The 17607-nt window shown below is 33.2% G+C and overlaps 1 protein-coding gene across 1 annotated transcript; it reads left to right on the top strand.

Moving 5' to 3' along the window:
* Window positions 1-10528: 10528 nt before the first annotated feature.
* On the top strand, window positions 10529-12145 carry LOC129741749 (phospholipase A2 group XV-like). Its single transcript, XM_055733530.1, has 3 exons — window positions 10529-10785; window positions 10929-11703; window positions 11794-12145. The coding sequence occupies exons 1-3, from the start codon at window positions 10599-10601 to the stop codon at window positions 12143-12145; spliced, it is 1314 nt and encodes a 437-aa protein (XP_055589505.1). The 5' UTR covers window positions 10529-10598.
* The last annotated feature ends 5462 nt before the right edge of the window (window positions 12146-17607 follow it).

The raw sequence follows: 17607 nt of genomic DNA on the forward strand, positions 1-17607 counted from the left end.
TATCCCGGAACTTCCGGTAGAAAAAATTCTTACTTCAAAAAAGTCACCCAATTTTGGCTTTGCATTGCTGTATTTCAGTTACCAATGGACCGATTCTTTAAATTAGAATTTTAGTTTTTTTTCGTTAACTTGATTATTATTTTCGTAGAACATAGTTGGTTTCTCAAAAATCTCAGTTGTTCAGTATGTGGTCATGAAACTCACATCTTTTTTGTCATTTTTCAAACTCCCCCTCATGTCGGTGGATTTACGGGATTTTGTTAGCGTGATTTCTCTAAAATTTGAACTCAAATTGGTCACTTTTTATATACCTAAAGATAGGGTTGCCATCCGTCCCGCAAAAGCGGGACATGTCCCGCTTTTTTGTTGAATGTCCCGCTGTCCCGCTTTTTCTTCAAAATGTCCCGCTTTTTTCTTGAAATTTTTTTACAAAGTTCACTGGCTTAAACTGGAAAAAATATAACATTAGTTTTAATTTGAATTCATTGGTTCCACACAGAAAATGTTTCAAATACGTCTTTTCTCGAAATAAGTAGCTTTTTTCAAAGTTTATATAAGATAATACAAAATAACTCCACAAACTATACACCAACTTTTTCGACTCAATTGCCCAAAGTATATTAAAATGGAAGCTTTCAAGAGTTTACAATTTCTTAACAAATCTACCAAACAAACAAATTTTTATACAAATTGCACAGAACTTCTTCATGCGGTATAAATTCCGCCGTTAACATGTACGACTTGAAATACTTTCCCTCAAAAAACGTGTCAATTCGTAAGAACCGCGGAAAATGGTGAAAACCGTGTAAATAAAAGTCATGTAAAAAAAACTGAGTGTAGTGTTCTTTCTATGACCAACTTTGGCTAATGGTATACGTATAAATTTAGATATACAATTAAGCTTTTTTAAGAATTTCTAAAATGTCCCGCTTTTTTCGGCTGTGTCCCGCTTTTTTTCGTGAAATGTCCCGCTTTTTTCTGAAAGTATCTGGCAAGCCTACCTAAAGATTCATTAGAATCTCCTCTTTCGATGGACATACTTTTTGTGTGGTGTTTTGAAAATTTGTAGCAACGTTTTTCGAATTTACTGAAAGCTGCCAGATTTCAACCAGTTTGGCCAACGTTTTCAGCAGGTTGGTGTACAAATCTCGCACCCCTCAAGTAGCCGCGGGAGAAACAAATCCTTTAGCTCTCTTTTTGTCGCTCACCAAATCTACCACCCAACCCAGCAGCAGGAGGAACTGCCGTCTCGTCGCGTGGTTTGTTGATTGATCTTACTGATGGTGATAACGAAATGAATGTTTTATTATGTAGGTATTGCTTGAATCTTTTTTAATATTTTATATTATAAATATTTAATGGATGGGCAACATTTCTAAAGTTCACGTCCATGATTCCAGATTCAGATTCAGATTCAGATTTCAGATTTCAGATTTCAGATTTCAGATTCCAGATTCCAGATTTCAGATTTCAGATTTTAGATTTCAGATTTTAGATCCAGATTTCAGATTCAGAATTCAGATTCAGATTTCAGATTTCAGATTCAGATTTCAGATTCTCATATTCAGAATTCAGATTCAGATTTCAGATTCAGATTTCAGATTCAGATTTCAGATTCGGTTTAAGATTCAGATTTCAGATTCAGATTTCAGATTTCAGATTTAGATTTCAGATTCAGATTGCAGATTCAGATTTCAGATTCAGATTTCAGATTTAGATTTCAGATTAAGATTTCAGATTCAGATTTCAGATTCAGATTTCTGATTCAGATTTCAGATTCAGATTTCAGATTCAGATTTCAGATTCAGATTTCAGATTCAGATTTCAGATTCAGATTTCAGATTCAGATTTTAGATTCAGATTTCAGATTCAGATTTCAGATTCAGATTTCAGATTCAGATTTCAGATTCAGATTTCAGATTCAGATTTCAGATTCAGATTTCAGATTCAGATTTCAGATTCAGATTTCAGATTCAGACTTCAGATTCAGATTCAGATTCAGATCTCAGATTCAGATTTCAGATTCAGATTTCAGATTCAGATTTCAGATTCAGATTTCAGATTCAGATTTCAGATTCTTATTTCTGATTAAAGTTTCTGAATAAAATTTCAGAATATTTGTTACTTAAATCATAGATTTTTTTTCTCTTGCAGTAGACACTGCTTGAAATAAAAGAAAAGAACCATGATAACATTCAAAACAAATGTGGGTATCACTGAAGAATTCTAATGATAAAATATCTAAAAAGATTCAAGAGGTTTATTTCAATTTGGAGAAATAATCTTTTTCTATTTTAAAATCAAAACATTTACTACGCAAAGAGGTATCAGCATGAGCACAATCAATCAACAAACCACGCGGCTGGCGAGTTGGGCAAATTTGCCCTAGCCATCAAAACCCGAAGAAAAAACACGCGACGAGACGGCAGTTCCCCCTGCTGCTGGGTTTGTTGGTAGATTTGGTGAGCGACAAAAAGAGAGCTAAAGGATTTGTTTCTCCCGCGGCTACTTGAGGGGTGCGAGATTTGTACACCAACCTGCTGAAAACGTTGGCCAAACTGGTTGAAATCTGGCAGCTTTCAGTAAATTCGAAAAACGTTGCTACAAATTTTCAAAACACCACACAAAAAGTATGTCCATCGAAAGAGGAGATTCTAATGAATCTTTAGGTATATAAAAAGTGACCAATTTGAGTTCAAATTTTAGAGAAATCACGCTAACAAAATCCCGTAAATCCACCGACATGAGGGGGAGTTTGAAAAATGACAAAAAAGATGTGAGTTTCATGACCACATACTGAACAACTGAGATTTTTGAGAAACCAACTATGTTCTACGAAAATAATAATCAAGTTAACGAAAAAAAACTAAAATTCTAATTTAAAGAATCGGTCCATTGGTAACTGAAATACAGCAATGCAAAGCCAAAATTGGGTGACTTTTTTGAAGTAAGAATTTTTTCTACCGGAAGTTCCGGGATAGCGGCCAAAACTTCCTTTGGACCACCAAAAACTTATACATCCATGGATAGATTTATTCTTGGCAATTTCAAATATTATTAAATCAGCGCAATATTTTCAATCTGTCACAAGTTATAAGCATTCAAAAAAGAGCTCTTTTTCGGGACTTTTTTCATTCGGAATCAGCTACTGGTGATCTCGTAAAATATTTCGACTTATTTTTTCGATATTGAGAAACTAAAATAAATTATCTATACAATGAATTAAAATACATCGAAATCGGTCAATATTTAAGGCCAGGAGAACGTACGTAAACAACAGGTCAAATTTATCTGAAATTGATTTGGACGGAAATTTTGCGAACGGCTTTGGAAGGTTAACTCCTAAAGCTTGCGTGTGACTTCGATATCCTGTTCAGAGAGTGGTTTCAAACGAACAGTTTCTTCCAGTTTTAATAACGAATTATTCATAACGTTGCTATCACTTTTCGCAGATTTATCTTTAATCGTCTCAATTTTTCTCGGTTGGACTAATTCACTATCTTTGCTACTGCCTGTATTCTGAGCAACCGTCGATTTCACTATATTGGCATAGGAAACTGTTGGCATTTTGTCGTTTGCATCCAGTTTGCGTTTCTTAGAATTTGAACGCAAGTAATACCGGACCTCATCATCTCTAACAACTATTTCTGGTCTAACAACTGATTGAATTTCATCACGCGCAATTTATTGTATTTGTTTTTTTTAGATCGCACGGAACAATTATTTTCTTATCCAGTCTATCAACTTTGGCATCAACAGCTTTTATCATTTTGTCCGGATTCAAAATCTGCGTTAAGATACTGAAGCCAAAATTTTTCAGTGCTTTAAAGCTTATAATATATCTTTTAGTTTTGTACGCTATTTATATTAACTTTTAAACACGATTTACTGAAAAAAGTGCTCAAAACATTTTGCAATGTCACCGTGAAATGGGTCTTAGACAGAAATGAAAGTGAAGGATGGAAAAAAATCGAACAGTAAGTGAAAATGTGCGCTAGAGCTTTTATGTTGTGGACTTTTTAAACTACTTATTGTAAACTGGGGGAACATTGATCACTTTTTTAATTAATTTTCGAATATTTTGGAAGGGATTGTTACAAAAAACACTTAAAAGTTTTAAAATACTTACTGAGGTAAGGAGTATAAAGCATAATCATTGATAGCAGAATGTTCAAACGATATTAGTGGCTATAACTAAATGTTCGTTACAAAACCATTATTTCATGTTTCGGGGTTTTGATGACTATGGTTTTAACGTATCTCAACATATTCAAAATTATTGTTTTGATGCCAATTACCACAGTGAAGGCGTAAAACATCAATAACAGTAATTTTTGTTACGGCTGCTTAATTGAATTTTTCAACGTTTTATTTCAAAAACAAATATACTAAAAAAGTGGACAATGTACTTGCATACATTTAGGGGCAAAAATTATAAACATTTCTCAATATTTTTTGGCTTAAAAAACTAATCAAATTTTACCTTCATTCAATTCCCTAGGTCCTGCCACTGTTCCTTTGTTTTTTTTTTCAAACGAACACAAACACATACAGGATCTCAATAAAACATGATGGTTCCTTGTAGAGATTCCTTTTTTCTTAACTCTAAGCGTACATCTTTCGAGGATATCATGGCTAGCATCTTCCAAATGCTAAAACCACTAACCCACCAAAAGTGTACTATGTACGCCGTGACCGGGATTCGATCTCATACCCCCTGGCTTAGAAGACTTGAAGGCTTCTAAGCGTAGATGATGCCACGGGCGGCATCTGTTCTTTTTTTATTCAAACTTGATCATCTGATAGGGTTTAAGCCATTTGTACTGAACAGGCTTTCTCATAGAAAATGTCCGTTTTTTTAATATACAAAAATATCGTATAATGACCCTATAAATAACTCCAAAACTACACTTATACAAAGGAAAAAAGTTAACCTTTCATATAAAACAAGTCATTTGCTTCTAAATGCTATCATTTTATCAGGAGAGGTGTTTGTATATGAGTCTTCGAAAAACAGATATTTTAAAACGTTGAAACTACATTTTAAGTAATATATAAAAATCTCCAACTTCAAACCAAATTTAGCTTATTTGAACTAAATGTAAAGGCTTTCAAACGTAGAAAACTGTTTTTAGATATTTTAACTTCGTACTTAGTTAATGATGATTATCTGCAAAAATTTCATGTTGATCAAAGTTCCCCTAGTTTACGGTACCTGTGTGGTTCTAAAATTTAAATGTATGTGCTGAATCTTGGTCTATTTAGTTTAATTATCAAAAGTGTCAAAATCGGGACTTGCAATTGAAAGTATATTAAAAAAATTTAGAAGTGAAATTTTTCTATTTTTCTATCTAAATCATGTTTCACAGGCAAACGGAAAATAATTTTAAAATTTTTTGTTGCCTTTCTATGTTACATATGTATATATGTCCGTATTCAATTATTATTTTAACTCACTTTTTGTGTATAATGTTTCAAAATATGGTAGGGTAAATGATCTTGAGCGGAACTAGTCAAAATCTGATCTTGAGCGGAACCATTTACTTTTCCTAAGATTTAGGCAATGATTGTTTATGAATCTTATCAAATTGTTGAAAAAACACTTTTTCAAGATCTTTTCATACAAGCATTGACATTTTTTATAAAATTTATTAACTGAAATTATGTTATTAGAAGATTTAAAAACATATCCATTTCTACTGCAATTTTCATCAATCTACGCTGACTTTTAACGTCAATTTTTATCACCCTTGACCGTTGTAAACTGATTCTCAATGAATAAAAAGGTACAAAAATTCATAAAAAAAGCATTATTCAGGTTTTTGTAACAAGTTTTCCATCAAAATATCAATTAATGGCGCAGTTTTTAAAAGTAAAATATGATCTTGAGTGGAACCATCTTTGATCTTGAGCGGAACTACTAGCTTCCGAAATAAACCGCTAGGTGCGCTGCCTTATGCCTAATTTCTTACACGCGGTTTTTACCCCTGAATGTATGCAGCACCTTTGTATATTTCTTATTATATCAGCTTTAGGGAATGAAAAGATGTAAAATTAAGTTCGAATAGAACAAAAACTAATTAATTGGTGCCACAGCTAACCAAACTAGGCACACAAAAAGTTTAATTTTTTGGGATACAAGAAATGTGTTCTTGATTCTTTTTTTTCAGAGGGACGAGGGGAGGAGGAAAGCTTTCATACATATTTTTTGGCATAATTCGAGTACTAATGCAGCCAATAAAGTTAAGTCATTATTTCAGAATAAGAATCACTCTTCATTGCCATTACTATTCGTACTTTAAGAAGTAGCTTTCTTTTTAAAGAGGTTTTTTTTAATGTTCAAAATCCAATTCAAAACGATATACTATCTAATAAACAAAAATTCCAATTTGTTTTTACACACATTCCTTCAGTTTTACAAAGTGTAGCAATGCACACCGGGTTAGCAATTTTATGATACTCCACGATTCAATTGGTGGCCTGATATTGAAAACCTATCCGATTCCCTTGTGTTTGACTTAACACTTGAGCTCGAACTGGAAATAGGTTTGAGAAATAATTGTTTTATCAATTGAGCTGAATAATTTATGATTCCATAAATTTTTAATATAAATAAATAGTAACGTGATTCATAAGAAACTGGAATTTATTATAAAATTTATTCTATGAAATTTACAGAATTTTACAGAGTTTTGAGGAAATTTTTATCACAGCATCTATGTAACAGAAAACGATATTTTCAAATATTTATAGATTTAACAGAATTTTTGAATTTCGAATTGATTTTCATATTTATAATTTTTTGTGTGTATAAAAAATTTAAGTTTCTTACTTTGAATTAGAAAAGTATGAAAAGATTTTCAACCTAAACTGATTTTTCCCAACTAAACTTTTAAAGAAAAAGTATGAAAAGATTTTCAACGTAAACTGATTTTTCCCAACTAAAATATGAAAATGACCCAATTTATCAAGAGTTTCCAATAAAGTAAAGGAATTTAGGGAATAAGAAATAAAAAAAAATTTTTTTTTTCTCAAAACATCGATGTTGAGCAATGTACAGTTTTTTTTTTGCAAAATCTGAAATTTAAGGTTTCTTTTTTTGTATAACTGACTTTGTAGTTACCTTTAAAAGTTGTTCGGGGCAATATGACCCTAAACACGCACATTCAAAAAATCAATTAAATATACTTACGGATTTAATTTTTGAGATAAAAATAAAATAAAATTTGAGTTTAGAGAATCGATTCCCTCAAATTAGGATACAGTGAATCAAAGTGAAAATTGGACTTTTTTAAAAGCAAGAAATAAATTTGAACGGATATTTTGAGAACAACTTTGGAACGCTAAGTTTCTGTTTTTTACGTAAAAACATTAATTTTTGAACTTTAAAATCTTCAAAGATGAAATTTAATTGAAGTTTTCACAGTTACACAAGTATTAGGAATAAGAGCTATTAAAGATGTTGACAGAAAAAAATGGTTCCGCTCAAGATCATATTTTAGTTTCGCTCAAGATTAGCGTCGTTCCGCTCAAGATCAGAATTCTTACTTCAGTAAAACAGCTCTAGAGTTATAAGGATTTACTCTAAAATATTTTAAAAATCATCATTAGAAAGCAGAAACCCAGATCTATCCGCTGAACTGAAAAAAATTTGGTTCGGATCTAACCCAAAGCCATACCGCTTGATCAACTGTTCTGAGTTGTGTCGAATTGAGCCAATTAGTTCCGCTCAAGATCATTTACCCTAATCTAACTATCCATACTGATGGCAACTGTTTAACAAGCAGTTATAAAAAGCTACATTTAAGAAAACACCAAGATTAAAAGACTGGAAATTAGAAATTGACCTTTTTTCGAAAACTTATCAATTTTGTCGCGTCAGAAATCCTTGGTAAATGTCTTTTTTCGATCTTAAATGATCTTGAACTTACCACTATCCTGGTTTTTCATTTTGGACAAGAAAGGATTCTATGTAAGGTAGAAAAAAAAATAAAACACGTCTAAAAACGAGGTTTGGAAAAACGACAACAAATCCACAAATATGTTAAATGATTCCAACCGAAAAAGTTCTGGAATTGAGTTATATAAGCCATAAGGTTATGCAATGCTTGGGAAAAAAAATTAAAAATTGTTTCCTAATGGAGTTATTCGTATAACTCATGCGGTATCTAATGATAAAATTGAACTTCTGTGTATTTTTCAGCGACAAAAAAAGGGATTAGGAGGTTTAACATTAAATAATAGTTAAAATTTAAAAAAAAAATAAGAAAGTTAGACTGTTAGTAGAAGTCCTACGTTTCTGAAGCGCTAATTCGAAAATTGATTACCCCAATGGACGATGATCTTTAACTAAACTATTTTTTTCCAAAACAAACAAGAGGAAATTGAAAGAAAATTTAAGAATTTAAAAATAGAGATGTTCATTTCAAATTAACTCTAAAAATAGTTTTGCACAGAAAAAATTGAACTACGAATACACCTGAAATGTTTGACTGAAACTTTAACTTTTTTGTAATTGGGTAGCTTTCCCACATTACTTTTAGATTATTTTTAAAATATCCTACATTGTGGTATTGTATGAAATTAAATAATAAATATTCGGCCTTTTCGGTCGGTTTCATTACTGCTGGTGCACTACTTTAAAATTATGCCACCCTGAGACCTGACCGATAAGTCATAGTACCACTTGAATAAGCTGCATGCTATATTTCTGGAGCAGGTGAATGTTTTAAATCAATTTATTATTGACAGAAAAACTGAGATGTGACCGCTTATTTCAGGTTAAATTATGTAAAAAATTGCCACCAATCACCAGGAAATGCTGTGATAAATGAATGAGGTAAAGAAATTGTGTACAATTTTATATACATTTATCTATGAAATAAATTCATTGAAAATATAAAAGTATAACAAAAAAGGATATTGCTGTTTCTGGCGTAAACAACTTCTAAATTCCATGTAAATCTTGAATGGAAATCATTCCGAGCCTACTGGAATACTTCACAACTCCCTGCAAATAATAGGATTAGACTGTTTCGAACCTTCAGATGCATTTGACGAAATTTTTCCTGAATCTGATTTTCTGTCCCGAGATCGTATTCCAGCTGTTGAAACTACAGGGCAAAATCGTCCCGACAACAGGAGAAAAGAAATCCGGTTTAGAAAGGTTCAGAAACCATAAACATATATTTTTTATATTTTTTATATACTATACTTATCAGGACTCTAAATCGAAATCGAAATCTGGAATCAGAACCCATTTGGAATTGTTGTATAGGGGAGAATGAGGATACTTGATCCCTGGGGATACTTGATTCCTTAGCTATATCTCGAAACTGGAATGTCTTACAAAGATCAAATGTTCTAGAAAAATGTGCCAAAATGAGCAAAATAACAATCCTTGCAGTTTAAAATTTTTTAACAAAATAATTGTTTGAGTAATTGAACTTTGTTTGAAAACGTTCACAAAATGTAACTTGAAGATCTTTTTTCATCACTTTAAAATGTTACTTACATGGGAAAATTATGAAAAAAATATTTGTTCCAATGTATCAACCGTTCGAGCGTAAAATGAACTTCATAATGCCATATTTTAAAAGCAATGGAAAACTCTCAACTTTTTTTCAGAAAAAGTTTTCTAAAATGTTGATTATGGGTACAATTGATCCCCTAGAATTGGGTACAATTGATCCCCCTTCCAAACGGCTTTTTTTCTTCTGATTTGATCGTTATGTTTGCTGATTACGAAATTACTAATATTTATCCAAAAACTAATATTTATCAAACAATTGTCTGAAGAAAAGAGCAAAAATAATTAATTTTTTCTAAATTATAAAAAGTAGCGCCTTTAAGTATGCAATGTTGTTAGCGTTGAGACAAAGTTATATAATTTTCTTCTTATGTCTGCTATAAATTGTGAAATGAGAACAAACATGACCGAAATAGTCAATAAACATTCTATCTTGGGGTTTTGTTTGATTTTTATACAAGGATTAGGGCTTCCTGGATAAAAGATCAAGTCTCCTTCATAGGGGATCAAGTCTCCCCTAACTTCAGAAAAATCGCAATTTTTTTACTCCCACGAAAATGCTTCTAGTTCTTCAACGGGTACAAGTATCGTTCTAATTTTTGGAGCATAGTTACAAGCTGTCAGAAAATGTCAAAGACGGTGAGTTGCTTAATTTTTCCAAAAAGATATGGTGAAAATAAGAAAAGGGGATCAAGTATCCCCACTCTCCCCTACTGAACTCATAATCAAAACTTTTAACTTGAATACTGGTTCGGAATTGAAACAACCCTAGATCGACCGATAAATCAACAAAAGGGTAACTCATTCCCGGATGTCCTATACTCATTTCGTTCCAAGAGATTTCAAGTCCTCTCAGAGACCTGAGCAAAGTTTTCTTTGGTAATAGCTTAAAACAATGATTGACTATTGAAATGTCTAACGCTTTGTTCAAATTGAGAAGAACATTGATTTCAAACCTCCGAGATAAGCTTCTTCAACAATAGTCCAGTACCAGCAGTGTCGTGTGGAGGTCCCGTTCTACCCCTATGGGCGCGTCTTAAGTGTCTTATCGAATTAGGTTTTGAAAAAAATGTCATCTTGTAACAGGATGAAGATTCTCTGTGCTTTGGTGATTTTTCACCAACTGTTAGCGTTCACCAGTGGAATACACTTTTTCGAGTTGGATAAAATTCCGTACATCGAAAATTTGGAGTCCAAAATACCCCATTACTATGGCCCGGAACGGGAAGACAAACGCCGATCGCCGGTTATACTGAGTAAGTTTAATCTGTAAATTTTTTTGATTCGAAAGATACATATCTTCAAAATTCAGAGTTCTGAAAAGCGAAACATATTTGTTACAGTAAGTTGTTTTAAAGTTTGTAACGTAAATTTCTCCGTGAATATTCTTTCAATACAGTTCCTGGTGATGGCGGCAGTCGTATAGACGCCATGTTGGACAAACCGGAGGTGGTCCATTACATCTGTGATAAGCACACGTCCATGTTCTACGACATCTGGCTCAATAAGGAACTGTTGGTCTGGTGGATTATCGATTGTAGTATGGACAACCTGCGGTTGGTGTACAACAACGAAACTCGCACCACGTCCAATGCTCCGGGAGTCACGCTCCGTATTCCTGGCTGGGGTTACTCGGAGGATGTGGAATGGATTGATACCTCGCATGCCAGTGTAAGCTCGTACTACGCCAACGTGGCCAATGCCCTCTCTTTGAACGGATACCATCGAGGAATTTCCATCCGTGGAGCTCCGTACGATTTCCGCAAAGCCCCTAACGAGAACGAAATGTTCCCGGTCAAGATGAAGAAGCTGGTCGAAGAAGCGTACGAGATCAACGAAAAAACTCCGGTCACTCTGGTCGCTCACAGTATGGGAGGTCCGATGACTTTGAACTTCTTGCAACGTCAAAGCCAGGAATGGAAGGATAAATACATCAGGCGGCTCATTTCCATTGCCGGAGCCTGGGGAGGATCGGTCAAATCGATGAAGATCTACGCTGCGGGAGATAATCTGGGCTCGTACTTCGTCAGTGCCAGTGCCATTCGAACGATGCAAGTCACTACGCCTTCATTGGCCTGGCTGATGCCGAATCCGCTGTTCTGGAAACCAAACGACGTTCTCGCTCGTACGAAAAGCCGCACCTACACCGTGGGACAACTCGAGGAGTTCTTGGAGTAAGTACCCCTTTTCTCGTCTTAACCGAACGTCTGTTCTGATCTACGATTTCTCATCCAAAAATTACTTCTACAAATTTCCTCTTCCAGCGACATGGACCTTCCCGAAAGCAAGGAAATGTATAAGGACGTCCTGCCGATCGCTTTGAACTTCACTCCCCCAGGTGTCGAAGTGCACTGTCTGTACGGTTCCCAGAAAGACACCGTTGAAAGTCTGGAATGGCCCTCAACCTACGATATGTCCGGAACACCAACCCTTGTCTATGGCGAGGGAGATGGAACCGTCAATCTACGGTCGTTGGAAGCCTGCAAACACTGGATCGGCCAGCAGAAGCAGCCGGTTTACGTGCGTGAATATCCGGGCAACGATCATCTCGGAATACTTGCCGACCTCAAGGTGCTGGACGATATTGTCAAAATTCAGCTGAAGGATATTCGCTGAAATGTAACCATAGTTCGTTTTTTTTCTGTACATAATTGTTTTTATCACTAGTGATTATGTTTGTTAAAATTGTGTAGTTTTTTAAATTTATACTTAGCACCAACCCAGTTGTGTAACAGCTCATCTAAGGCTGTAACGGTTTAAAAAAAAAAGTAACAAGTACTACCACCCTAGTGTTAGGTTTATACTTGTCAAACTTAGAGCTAAGCATTTCTGTAAATATCTAGGTTGAATAAAAACCAACAAATTTTTATCTTAACATTGGTTGAATTTTTGATAACACGGGTCCACAACATTTTCCTTTTACGAGCAACTCCGAATCTAAATAAATGTGGGCATTAATTTGTTTCTTCTCAAAGTTATGAGATCAATAGCAAAAGATTGAGGAAAAAATGAAAACATGTTTTGCAGAACTGAAGAGTACATCCAAAATATTCAAATTAAAAATTAACATAAATAATCAAATTTTTCAAAGAAAGAAATTTCCATATTCCTTCTTTCTTGTTCAGTTAAACATGAGAAATATAAGAAAATTTCAAACCCAAACAAAATCTTTGATATTTTTAGAAGAAATTTTTAGAAGAAATAACTTATAACGGTATTCAGAAGCACAGGTCAATGGATCAAAATCTTTGCCAGAATTTTTTCTATTGAATTCAGACTTGTGTAATTTTTGTTGCTTTTTTAATGGGAATATAAACCTTTTTGGTTCTTTTTTATCCTGACACATTATGGAATTTTAGTTTTTCGAGGAGTTTCAGTTTTTAAACCAGAATATTTAGGAAAATTTTGAATCGTAATTTGAGTTTAGGATAATTTTTGATTCAGAACCTGTTTTAGTGTCCAATGTAGGTCTGTTCTTTCATCAGAATAAGTTTAAGTTTTTGAAACATAGGTACCATAAATATTGTTCGCCTGTGTTATCAATAACAAATACAATTTTTTCTTCAAGATTCAAGTGGAGTACTTACCTGAGCAGACTTTGATGCCTAAATCGATAGTAAAACTCGATCAAATGGAAGCATCTATTTAGACCAAAATGATAACACTTTTTGGTATTAATTTTCAGGTGATAACAAAACAAGGCATTATTAAAGTATAGAAATCTGTTTTTTTTTTTCAAATTACAAAGAGAAACGTAAATCAGGTATCAACAGAAAAACTTGGTGTTGTTTTACCCACGCAAGCAAAGCTAGGTATTATTAAGGTTTCAATGATTTTTTATTGATAGCAAACCCATACAAAAATGAGGTTCGAACAACAAGCTGAAATGTTCAGAGTTTTCTGTGATTAATGTTGAATTCAGCCTGGAAGCAGAATATAGTATTTATAAGGCAAAATATTCCCTCCTTAGCAAACCTTTATTATAAGATAATACCAAATTCAGCTAATATGTTTTAAAGCTAAATCTAGCAGTGTTCGGCACAAAAGCGCTAAACCGCTAATCGCTAATTAGTCCGCTAACTTTTTGTTAGCGGTTAAATTTTACCGCTACATTTTGATCAAGCTAGCGAATTAAAAAGTTCCGCTAATTTTTAGTTCCGCTAATTGAAGAGCGCTATCTCTCATATATTTGTTAAAAACTCACGAAAGATTACTGACAGAAGTATACATTTTGTCGTACTATGAATTGTCAAAAGCTGTTAACAATTCATTTAGCCTTTGTTTCAAGTTCGAATGGAAACTGTTTTTTGTTTTCTAGTGTTAAGTTTGAAAATTTTCACGTACACGTTTATTAAATCACTGACTTGAGTCTCGGCACGAATTTTTGGCATTAATGAGTGTCACTGATAAAAATCTTATCCATACAAAAATTGGACCAAGATAAAATGTGAGGAAAAACTGGCAACCACAATCTTGTTCCATTAACTGTAAAACGCTTTAGAACTGCCTCACTTTGGGTTCAAATCTCAGAAGTTTTGGACCAATACTTAAACAAGTTCTAAAAAAGTCGATTTGAAAATGGTATAATGTGCGGTGCCTATTGCTTTGGTCGAGTTAGAGTCTAAACCGGCTGTTTGGATTTAGTTGCCATAATGTTTAAAAATGGCTAGTAAAATGTGTACCGTAAATCCTGATTTAACATGAAATACAAAAAATATACATAACTTGGTAAACAGTTAGCGATTAGCGAATAGCGCTTTAAGCTTGAAGCGATAATTTTTTCAGCTCATTTAGCGGTTTTGATTAGCGATCGCTAACTTTGCATGCGTTAGCGATTTAATTAGCGGCGCTAATCTTTCAGTTGGCGATGCCGAACACTGAAATCTAGTATCTATTGTTAAAAATTGTTGAAAGTCTTTTGATAGCTCGTTTAACCGCCCGCTCTAAGGAGTTGTCGAGAGGTCGGCAATGCATGATTTAGGTAATGTCTAGGACCAAAAAGTGGAATCATTGGTCATTTTGAATCGTTTGCTTAACGAGGTTTATTTTCAGTTACATTTTTTAAATTGAGTGTGTTATCGTTGAAATTTAAAAATTTTAGTACCGAAACAAATTGATTTTATATACAAATATTTATCTTGAATTTCCTACACAAATTCATGAAAATTTGAGAAGTCGGTAATCATAAATGATTTTTTCTAAGAATTTTGTTAGATCTAATGCTTTTTGGCTGTGCTTGATATGACTCTTCAATAAAATTGATAAAAATAGCGTCACAGAAAACTGTCACAGATTTCTTTGGGTAAGATCACAGAAAAACTCCAAGTTTCAATGATAAAAATCCTGTTGATACCTGTTATTTGAGATAGAGCTTGAGCTTGTTATTAACTACGGTCCACCTACGGCCCTTCCCGGCCATTGGTTCGTGATAATCAATATTCCACAATATTCTTCCTACTTTCAAATGAACCAATACGACGCCGGCTAAGTCTTTGTAGTCGATAAGAGGAAAGGAACAGCAGCACATGTGATGATTTGTTTTGCGGAGGCCGGCTGTACGCCATCTTCCACAAATCTCACGCTGAATGTATGAGGGTGAGGTATATAAGGTGGCATGGATATCACCTTGGTTAGTGATGTGGCCACTTGAAGTTCCTAATCTTCTTAAATGCCTAACATCCTTGTTGTAGCTTTTGCTAAGTTCTAAATAGGCCTTAGTATTGAGCCTAAATTAAAAATATTTTTAAAAACGAACACACACATGTTTTTTTGAAGAGATTTAATTTATTTAACTCTAAGGCGCACATTTTTCAAGGATATGATGGCTAGCATATGCTAAAATGGCAGATGCTCAAAGCACCAACCCACAGAAAGAGTACGATGTATGCCGTGACCGAGATTCGATCTCATGACCTCTGGCTTAGAAGACTTGAAAGCTATCCTCTATGCCACAGTTGGCTGCGACGTATCACAAGCCTTACTAGACTGCATCAATAAATCATTCTTAACTTTTTCGGCCAAAACAGAATTTCTATTGGCTGAAACATGAAGGCTGGAACAAATATCAATTTTTTCATTCGTTAACACATCACCCGTCCCCCCCCCCCCCCCCCCCAAATTTACAAAAAAACCCGAAGGGAGGAATAAATAAAGTTTGAATTATATTATGTAAATTTCGAAAAAAATTGGAATATCCGAAAGGCTACAAGATCAAAAGAAAACAAATTGTGGAAGATGGGAGTTAGTTTCACCTTTTTTATTCTTTATGTTATTGAATTTTTCGATAAAAAATTACTTGATTTATAGGTTTTGTGCAATTATATAGTACGCCATTTTGTTGCATACAAGCTTTCGTGCAATCTATTTCAATTTATTTGTTTTTCGCCAAGGAATATTCAAAGAAGGTAGTCCTAAGGCATCCCTGCTCTAGTATTGGTACAGACTGTGTCGTCAGAATCACGAAAAATCTGTTAATTTACTAGGAAATTGGCCTAATTCTCTGATATTTTAAAGAATTTGCTGGAAATTTTCCACTTTTTAAAACTTAAAAATAGAAATTCGAAAAAATGGTGGATTTTTCTTAGTCAAATTTGCAAAGTTTTAAAATTAGTTCAAAGTCATCCATCAAAATGTTCAAATCAGTGCAGTTGAGGATCCTTACTACAATAAAGTAATCAAAACACAAACCTTTATACTAAACCACAGTCATTTATACGAATTTTATTAAATCGAGTTAACAATCATAAATTGACGTTAATTGTACTACATATGAATTGAATATGGTAAACCGATTGGATAAAAAATATGACAATCAGTTGAACACTCAATAACTATCAGCTAGACCTTTTAAAAGCTGAATTTTCTTCATTTTTGCACGATTTAGCTTCCAGATGACATTACAATCATTAATAAAGTAATAAATAAATATAATGCAATCTTCAAAGGACCAAAACATTTCATAAAATATTTAAAAAGAGGCCTTACAACACAATAAAAATGAAATTGGAATTCATTTTCGTTCTTAAACCCGTTTTTCTTTGAAATTTCTGGCACTCGCATATAAATTTTAGATACATTCGTTTTTGTGACGTCACAAAAAAAATCCAATATGGCTCTCGACACTACCTTATTTAAATAATTCTTGGTTTTCGCATTATTTTTTATCATGCGGTGTTTCAACCCCGATTGACAAAAGAAGGATTTGAAATTTGTTCCGGCCTATGTTAATGGAACATTACTTTGAATCAAATCTTTAAACTCTCAAATTCCTCTAATAATGAATTTTTGACGCATCCTTATCTAAACCCAGCAACGATTCAAGTTTTATGGCACCCTACAAGACCAAGTTTTAGTTTTATGACAGCTCTGGAGCCAGGTTGCCGAAAAAAATTCTGTGAATTTGACAAACAAAATTCTTGAATTCTGAGATTTGAACCTAAAATTCTGTGACAGTTTTCTGTGAAGCTTTTTCTATGAAGTTCATTTAGAAGTCATGTGAAACATAAAAAAATAGGAAAATACTTACAGTTTTAATAAAATAAATCAATTTACATTATCTTGTTTCCATATTTTCATGATATAGAGTCAGAAATAAAAAGTCGAAACAGACATAAGATTACAAGTAAATCATTGATTAATACAATTAATTTGTTCCTATTTTTATAAACGTAAGTAAGCTAATTGAACCAAAAAAAACCACACTGAATGGTATCCATATTTCCACGAGGATTTTAGACCAGGAATAAGACAAATTAAACAATATATATATATATATATATGATGTGTGCCATATTTTCGGCCTGCAATTTTCAAAATTTCTCTTTGTGAAATGAATTTAGAAAACAAAGTATATTTTAAGCATATTTTTATGATAACATTCAAACATCATTTGCTGTTGTTGAACATGTTTTGAAATTTATTTATTTATTTAGCAAAATCAAGAATATAAATTAATTTTACTAAAATTTTGTCTTTATTAATATGCCTATGTGAAAAAAAAAAAAATTCTTAAAACTTCTCTAAAAAGTAATATAAGAATAAATTGATTCACATTACCGATATCTTTTTGTGAAAAGTAA

This window comes from Uranotaenia lowii, chromosome 2 (assembly GCF_029784155.1).
Source record: "Uranotaenia lowii strain MFRU-FL chromosome 2, ASM2978415v1, whole genome shotgun sequence".
NCBI lineage: Eukaryota > Metazoa > Arthropoda > Insecta > Diptera > Culicidae > Uranotaenia > Uranotaenia lowii.

What these genes read in the sequence shown, in the direction of transcription:
- LOC129741749 (XM_055733530.1), top strand. Translation starts at nt 10,599, where the DNA reads ATGTCATCTTGTAACAGGATGAAGATTCTCTGTGCTTTGGTGATTTTT. An exon ending in CCGATCGCCGGTTATACTGA is followed by an intron (nt 10,786 to 10,928) that starts GTAAGTTTAATC and finishes CTTTCAATACAG; the next exon opens with TTCCTGGTGATGGCGGCAGT. An exon ending in CAACTCGAGGAGTTCTTGGA is followed by an intron (nt 11,704 to 11,793) that starts GTAAGTACCCCT and finishes TTCCTCTTCCAG; the next exon opens with CGACATGGACCTTCCCGAAA.